General features: G+C 47.0%; 2 protein-coding genes across 2 annotated transcripts; one reads left to right on the forward strand and one right to left on the reverse strand.

The window, feature by feature from the left end:
* Positions 1–6,142: 6,142 nt before the first annotated feature.
* On the reverse strand, positions 6,143–7,624 carry LOC135819029 (PE-PGRS family protein PE_PGRS16-like). The gene has a single exon (XM_065332178.1). The coding sequence runs from the start codon at positions 7,622–7,624 to the stop codon at positions 6,143–6,145; it is 1,482 nt and encodes a 493-aa protein (XP_065188250.1).
* Positions 7,625–7,667: 43 nt separating this feature from the next.
* Positions 7,668–8,698, forward strand: LOC135819030 (uncharacterized). Its single transcript, XM_065332179.1, has one exon. It carries the CDS (start codon positions 7,668–7,670, stop codon positions 8,541–8,543), a length of 876 nt encoding a protein of 291 aa, XP_065188251.1. The 3' UTR covers positions 8,544–8,698.
* Positions 8,699–9,145: the final 447 nt, after the last annotated feature.

Genomic DNA, 9,145 nt, shown 5'->3' on the forward strand with positions numbered 1-9,145 from the left:
TGGGACGAAATTTTGAAGTATTTCTTTCACCACGAGGCCCGACCTTTGGCGATTCGCTTCGCTATAGATCAGGCTATGTGGCAGCCATGGCGTTGAGCGTGGCCTCATTCTCTTGGCCGCGGGAAGAGCGCTTTCAAGAGCCCTAGATTGTCAAAATCAAGCAAACAGAACGTAAGTTATGGTGGAAATGGTGGAGTGAACTACAATTGCATCTTTTTATTCGCACAAAAGGGTTTGTCATATTCAGCTAAGAGTAAGTCTGTTGCCGATTATGCTCATTTACTACATACTAAGTATGGTTGGTGAGACGAAAATTGCTTTCCTCCTCACACTGTTGTTAGCTCGACCGCCAAAGCAAGTGTATGGTGCCATTGTTGGCGTAGTCTGTGGGACATTGGCGTTGGTAGCGTATGAGATTTAAGTTACAGTTGAGTTACTATCAGTTGGTTAGATATTAGATAATCATCAAGTGCATCCGCACTCAGCCGTAACACCATGTGGAATGGACAGGTCAGCTAACTCACGCAGCATTCTCTTCAAGATTGTTTTTGTTAGGTATTCCCTAGAGCACATGTAGACAATGTTACACATCGATAGCGTCACCCAGTCACTGTACTGTAGTTATTTAGGTACTGCAAAGTATAATGTAAGGATTTCACAAAGGCTTGTTGAATTCTTTATTCTCAGGATGGTACCATTGCCAATAAGAGAACGCTGTACGTGTATTGCCGTGTATACCGATCGTCATCTTGATAGTGGTCATTTGTAACAAGTCATTTCCCAGTCATGCAAAGACGTGAAGTGGTTTAACAGCCACAGCCACGTGGTCTCGTGAGCCGTGTTGCATGTTGCCTTATCTCATCGAACACCACTTAGCTCAAGAGCTGACATTCGGGAGGGTTAATTTTAAAAGCGTCTGCAGCCATTATCCATGAGCAGACGTTATCAAAACAGCTCTACTCTAGGCGGTAATGCCGATTCTCCCTGGGGTATGTGGACACAGTACGTATACCTCTGTTTACCGATCACAAGCGATAATGTAACACATTATCTACAGAGGTACCGCCACCTAACTTGGCAGAGTGATCAATACCTGTGATCGGCGGAGCGTAGTACAAGAGCACAAAAAGGAACCTACTGTATCACCGTATGGGATGTACCGATATTTGGCCACCAAACATCGGCCAACAGCTTTCTGAAGATTATTTTGTCAAACTTACAGCGATAAAGCCCTGACTGTGAAATTACACTGCATTTAAAGCTCTTATCAAGCACATTCTCTACATGCTTAATCACTTGGATTTTAGATTATGATGTTGTACCACTGGTAGGGAGTTCTGTTCGGGACCGGGTAAGGCGAAAACAACAGTCACAAATCGCGTGTACATTTGCTATAGGGCCCGCATGACAGCTCTTTCGCCTGACTTCGAGCATGTTTCTACATGTATCTGATGTCGCCAGTACAGTCTATATTCCCTTACCGATGCTATCTTTCGGTAGCTGAGGTCATGACCTTTCCATTGAAATGATGCTACACATGCCGTCATATGCCTTTATTCACAAAATAACGACATCCTTGCTTTGCGCAGCGGCATAGATAGCGAAGAACTGATCTCGACCAGTGGTAGGGGGGGGGGGGAGGTGTGTCTTCTTGCATGTACACATTGAGGGTGAATCGCTTAAGTAAAGCAATTTAAATGGGGTAAAGGCGGGGTTCGTTCGCGCAACACGTGCGATCTCCATGTGCGATGGGTGCATTAGAATACATTAATTCCCGTAGCTATGCAGAAGACGTTATTTCAGTAACATCCGGTGCAAGCCAGTGTGAACACAGCTTTAATTTGGTGTTTATTCATTTGTTTGTGGCGGACGGACCTCTGTCTGGCGCTATCCCGTCTCTGCCACGTCTCGTACCGTGCCATCAACAAGTATTTCCTGTCCAGATTCTCACCATCAGGTACATGAGTTGTTTCTGATCATTGCGCAACCTTCATCAGGTTTGGCGCCAAGGTGCTTTCTCTCTCCCTCTTCACTCCTGCTCTAGTCTTGCGTTTCTGCAGTAACTCTGAATTTCACTGGTTAAACCGTTAATCAGACAGCAACTTAACTACACTGCTCTGAAGATATGATTGATATAGGTTGCTGCAGGCTTGCAGAATGGCACTAGCGGACGAAACGGGCCAAAAGTGTAATTATGATTGTGTGAGTTGAGTGATGTTTTTTTCGCTGCTCCATTCTTGGGTACCGGACAGTTCTGTGCACTATCTTGATTTATGTCATCAGCCAGTACTGATACATGTATTGGTCTTCCTGCTTGCTGCATGTTCTCAATTCCAGCTAAGGGGTCGTTGTGTTTTGTGAGCACTATTCTGTACCAGTCTACCCGAAGTCCTCATGGCTAGCACGGGTACCCGACTACCCGTGCACACCACTAGATATTTGCATTGCACAGACATGCGTGCCTTCATTCAGTTTTCACCCCTGCAATGATCAGAAGTACATACCACAACTCAGTCCACTTCTTAATTGAATATTGCTCAATTGAACCATGGGAAAGCAACAGAAATATAAATGCCAGAATGCATTTCTACGTGTAGAGAGAGAGAGGGTGGAAGAGAGAAATAGAGACAGAGAGGGAGAGAGAGAGAGAGAGAGAGAGAGAGAGAGACCGACAGACAGACAGAAAGAGACAGAGACATAGACAGAGAGAGAAAGAGGGAGAGAGATGGTGAGAGAGAGAAAATGAGAGAAAGGAAGAGAGAGAGACAGAGAAAAAAGTTAGAGAGAGATAAAGAGAGAGAGAGGGCGAGAGATATAGAGTCGATGAGAGGATTAGAGAGACAGACACAGAGACGGAGACAGAGAGCCAGAAAGACACAGAGAGAGCTTCGGGCAGAGATTGATTGATAGAGAAAGAGATAGAAAGAGAGCTAGAAAGGATGCGAGCGAAAAAGAGAGAGAGGGAGAGAACGAGAGATCGAGAGCAAGTGATATGGCAAGAGAAAGTGAGAGAAAGTGTGAGTTAGACGGCGAGAGAAAGGGTGACTCTGATAAAGAGATAAGTTTTATTTCGAAATACAAGAGAAAGGCAGACGTAGGAGGCCAACATCTTACAGCGTAAGACGGGAAGTGTGAGTGTATTGATGAAATTCAGCGATGATTACAAATAAAGCTGCTGTTCTTTGTAGAAATGTAGAAATGAGGGGGGGGGGGCAGAAAACTTTCTTTAGAGCATGATATTGTTTGGGAATTAGTGATTTGTGCACATAACGTGAGCAGGAAAACGTTCCCTTAACATTATTTCGCTTAAACTTGCGGGAGATGGTTTCTATTCCAGGAACATTGCTTCTCGAAAAGTCATTGAACCAAAAAGTGCTACTGGGCTCTTGAAGACAGCAATAAAATATATTTATAAGGCGATGTTTATACTGCTGTACATTCTAGCAATACGGATAGATACATAGAGGCCGGATTTCCAGATTCATGTGCAGAGCCACACTCGCAGGGACCTAAATATAAGAATAGTATAATATCTGCCCAAATCAAACCATCTAACGATCCTGTGTAACAGTCTCCACACTGAATGGCATGCCATAATCCCTTAGAGATCCAGACAGATAGATATGTACTGAATAATGAGATGTAGTTGGCTGATAGTCCTGACAATGTGAAACTCGGAGTTTCAACACAGTTTACTTCCTCTCTCGCTCCATCTCTCTTCTGTTGATAGAAAATGGCTGTTATATATACAGACAAATAGAAGAATAGATAGGCAGGTAGATAAATAGATAGATAGATAGATAGATAGACTGATAAACAGATAGATAGATAGATAGATATATAGATAGATAGATCTTTGCGTTATGCAGAGCTCACTGACTTGTCAGTTTGAGCAATCTGGCAAGGTACGTTCGGGCCTGATTGGAAATTTTTATTTCCATTGCTATCAGGTTCAGCCTCATTTTCTCTGTGCTGCGCTGATGAGTTCAAAAAGAACGAAACAGCATGCTGTCCGCAGATTGAGTAGATAGATAGATAGATAGACTCATAAACAGATAGATAGATAGATAGATAGATAGATGGATAGATAGATAGATAGATAGATAGATAGATAGATAGATAGATAGATAGATAGATAGATAGATAGATAGATAGATAGATAGATAGATAGATAGATAGATAGATAGATAGATAGATAGATAGATAGATAGATAGATAGATAGATAGATAGATAGATAGATAGATAGATAGATAGATAGATAGATAGATAGATAGGCAGGCAGGCAGGTGGATAGAGAGAAAGATAGATAGGTAGATAGATAGATAGATAGATAGATAGATAGAGAGATAGATAGGTAGATAGATAGATAGATAGATAGATAGATAGATAGACAGGTCAATTAACGGAAATATGGATGTGTAGAGAGATAGATATTTTAGTTAGACAGATAGAAAAGAGGTCGACAAACAGACAGACAGACAAAGAGGCAGACAGACACACACAGAGAGGCTGAGTGCTTGAACTATAGAAAGAAAATCAGACGGACCTTTAGACAGCCAGTTAGGCAGAGAGGCAGATGGATAGATGGAGAAATAAATGCATGGATGGATTGTTGTTTGTGGATTGCTCGATAGCCATGACACTACACGTTAAACATAATTCAGTCAAGTATTAATGCCAACTTGCGTAGACAGATAGATAGATAGATAGATAGATAGATAGATAGATAGATAGATAGATAGATAGATAAATATACAGCCAAACGTTAAAGAGAAAGAGTGCCAGTTTTGGATTCGGCGTAACTCAAGGTTTCACGCTACTGCACTCATTTAACGACTGAAACTGAAGCGTGTGAAATGCTCTGCACATTATGCATCGAGTTCTTTACAGGGTATTTCCGAAACATTTTCCTGTGTAGATAGACAGAGAGCTAGATAGAGAGGGGAAAGAGGGGTGAGGTAGAGATGAGAAACCTAAGAAGTGAGAAGAGATGTAGAGATTGCGGGAGACCTTGGCAGTGGAGGGGTGCTGGAGAAGAAGCACGAGACTGACGAAGGGTAAGTTAGAGGGACAAAGTGAGGCTGCCTTAAAAAGGGAAGAGTGATAGTGTGGGAGACATGCAAGTGAGGGTACGTTTGATCCTGTATAAATCAAGAAACTGAAACCACACAGCAGTTAAAAGCAAATGAAGTGGAATAATTGTAAATGGCCCGGGGCTTTTTTTGTATTGTTTGAGAGAAAGAAGGAGATAGGCAGTGAGAGAGAGAGGAAGAAAAGGAAAATGATGAAGTGAGAGATAGAGAGGAGAGGCAGAGGGAGATTGGAACAGAGGGTGGCAGAGGGACCCGTGTGGTGCGCTGATCCTCCGGAACAGTCTGAGGACGAGTCCAATATGTTGCACGCCAAAGGTTCGTGTAATGTGCTCATCATCCGTGAATGTTACACCAGTTTATGTTCGGCGCTCGTCACAAGCTCTGAGGATATCGCCACCATATTCTCCTCAAGGAATAGGGGTGCTACGGTGAATAGTTCTACCAAACTGAAGTAAATGGCGATCATTGTAATGATCAAAGCGGATGGACGAATGCAAGAAAAGGATGAGAGCTCTAGGTGATGTTGACTCAATTATTAATACTCAACACGTCGATAGGTCACGGCAGTTGGGACGTTGAAGATTCGCGATTGTGTACGGGCATAGGGCCAGCTGCAGAGATGTCTGCACATCTAACATCACCAGCATTCTGAATGGGCAAAAAACTCACATATACACAACATTAAACAAACATATGATCACTAAACACGCAACAATCAGCATGAATTTATGGGTCTAAACCTCAGTATGGGTTTCGCAATGCAAAAAATCTGCTTTGCAGTCCAGTTGTTACCTTGCATTGCGTTATGAATTTGTTGTTATTTTACACCACGAATTCAAACAGGCAATTCGTGATCCACAGGTCCTCAAAAATTTGTCCGGGAAAAATTAAAAATAACTTTCACGGTTGGTGTGACACTCGGCTAGACGCCGTATTTATAGCTGCCGTAATAACGCTACAACCATCTAGGATCAATGCGAAGATGCAGCTTCTTAGCGGTCGGGGGAAAGCAGGGGGAGTAATGCAAACGGAAGACATGAACGCTGATTTAAGTATCATCCATACCAACATTACCATTCTGGCCTGTTCGGCCAGGTTCAATTGCAGGTCCACCAGCACCGCCATTTCCCTGGTCACCACCTGTACCACCTTCACCAGTGTTAGCATCACCACCATCACCACCTGCTCCACCAAGTCCTCCAGGAACCCGAAATTCACCTATTCCGCCATCACCACCATTTCCACCGTTACCTCCATTGAGACCATTTCCACCATCTCCTCCATCTCCCCCGGTGCCTCCTGGAAAAACACCATTAAAAAGTATTCCTGTACCACCGATCCCTCCTAGACCACCATCACCACCATTAGCACCATTAGATCCATGTCCACCATTTCCACCATCTCCTCCTCTTCCACTAGGCTGGCCTTCGTTAGGAATGCCCCCATCACCACCATTTCCACCATTTCCAGCTCTCTCTCCACCTATTGATGCACCCCCTGCCCCACCACGGCCACCATTATACTGGAAACCGCCAGTTACGGTCACTCTGAGTCCTTCGCTGCTTACACTGCCCCCAGTACCCCCATCACCACCATTAGCACCAGTGGATTGACCACCATTCCCACCCGCACCACCGTTACCACCAGCCGCACGCCCAAATGATCCTGCTCTTGATCCAGCACCTCCGTGTCCTCCACGACCTCCTTCGCTCCCAGAATTGCCGAGTCCACCGGCACCACCGCTTCCGCCATTATTACCGGCACCTCCCGTTCCATTTGGGTTAAAGCCTCCAATGCCAGCATTGCCACCAAGCCCTCCATTCCCAGCATTGCGACCTCCGCTCGAGGCACCACCAACACCACCTTGGCCACCAGAACCACCCCTACCCCCTGTGAAAGAACCTTCAGTACCACCACCGACCCCACCGTTTCCAGCTCCACCACCATCACCACCAATACCGTCGATACCTACTCCGCCATTCCCACCATCACCACCATCTCCTGCGTCTTGTCCATCTTCACCGTCTTCGTTATCTTCACCATCACCGCCTCTTCCTCCTTGGCCTCCAACACCACCATTTAATCCATCTCCACCATCACCTCCACGGCCACCAGGACCACCATTTCCTCCATCTCCACCATTTCCACCAACACCCCCATTGCCTCCTTCACCTCCATCACCGCCTTCACCTCCATCGCCACCTCTACCGCCGTCCCCACCAGGCCCACCCGAGCCACCTCGACCTCCATTTGCACCTATTCCACCAGCTCCACCGTCTCCCCCGTGCCCACCAGAACCAGACTGCGCGCCTCCGGAGCCTCCACTACCACCATTTCCACCATCGCGTCCAGGACATCCATCAGCACCACGACCACCATTTCCACCATTTCCATTGGAAGAGACATCTCCACCATCACCACCAGCACCACCAGCACCAGCCAAGAAACACACACCACCATCACCTCCATCACCACCAGTGCCATTCACTGCAAGACCTCCATTTCCTCCACGTCCTCCAGTGCCAACCATTCCAGAAGTTCCTCCATCTCCACCTCTTCCACCCAATCCGTTTATGGTTCCACCTCCATCACCACCATTGCCACCATCCCCACCAGGGCATCCATCGGCACCACGACCACCAATTCCGCCATTTCCGTCTCCTATCACTTCACCACCTGTTCCACCATCACCCCCCGTACCACCATCTATACAAATACCACCATTGCCAGCGTTTCCACCATTACCAACCCGTGCTGCACCGCCATTTCCTCCCCGTCCACCAATAGCACCAGCTCCACCAGGTCCTCCTTGCCCTCCTTCACCACCATTACCTCTTAACAGTCCGCCATTACCGCCGCCACCTCCAAAACCTCCATTAGCACCCTCACCGCCACTTCCACCCATTCCTCCAATGCCACCATTGCCTAAATCTGAAGCCGAGCCGCCATCACCACCTTCGCCCCCAGCAGTCAAAATACCGCCATTACCTCCGCGCCCTCCATTTCCTCCGTTGGATAGTGCATCTGGTGCTCCTGTTCCGCCATTCCCGCCCCTAGCACCTACCAACAAAGTCGTAAGACCTGCACTATCACCTGAATTTCCACCGTTTCCACCATTCCCAGCATTACCCCCTATGCAGCCATTACTTCCCCGACCACCTCTACCTCCAACCCCATTTCCAAATCCATCTCCGCCATTACCACCATCACCAGCCGCTCCTCCAACCAGGCACACACCTCCTCCTCCACCAACAGCGCCGTTCCCATTCTCCCCACCATTGCCTCCTTGTCCTCCCGTACCACCCAAACCACCGATTCCTGCAGTGCCACCCATTCCACCTCTACCTCCTGTCCCATTGTCCCTTCCATTGCCTCCTCTTCCTCCCGTACCCCCGACAGCACCCACACCAGCCGCACCACCCATTCCTCCTATTCCTCCGTTTCCTTGACTTCCTGCGTTACCACCAGCACCGCCGATTCCTCCATCAGCTGCTATACCGCCACTACCACCCAGTCCTCCTTGACCACCGTCACCCCCTACTTCTCCACCCTGTCCTCCTATTCCACCATTACCTCCGACTGCTAGTCTTCCGCCATTACCTCCAGTTCCTCCTATACCCCCGTTGCTATCGGCTCCGCCTGCTCCCCCATTTCCGCCTTCACCTCCAACCTGCATGGAGATTCCGTTCATGCCAATACCACCATCTCCTCCATTCTGGCCAGGACCACCGTCTCTGCCATTCTCCCCAGCTTGAGCGGGTCCTAAAGTCATTTGGTTGTTTCTAGTCCGGTCATTTTGACTTATTGCGTCATCCCCGTCAGAACTGCTACCTCCGTCGTCTTGTGTGCCCGCAATAGGATCAGACTCACTGTCAGAAAAGGATCTAGCTTGCCTGCTACGCTCAATCGTATTACCAGTGACGTCACCATCCGGCGAAACTGTTAATCTAGCGTTGGCTGTATATAATCTTGGATGACCTGCACAGTGGTTTAACACAATAAACAATGTGTTTGACATCGGGATTGACTGCATTCGGCTGCTGCGCCTGTA

The sequence above is a fragment of the Sycon ciliatum genome, chromosome 6 (assembly GCF_964019385.1).
Source record: "Sycon ciliatum chromosome 6, ocSycCili1.1, whole genome shotgun sequence".
Taxonomy (NCBI): Eukaryota; Metazoa; Porifera; class Calcarea; order Leucosolenida; family Sycettidae; genus Sycon; species Sycon ciliatum.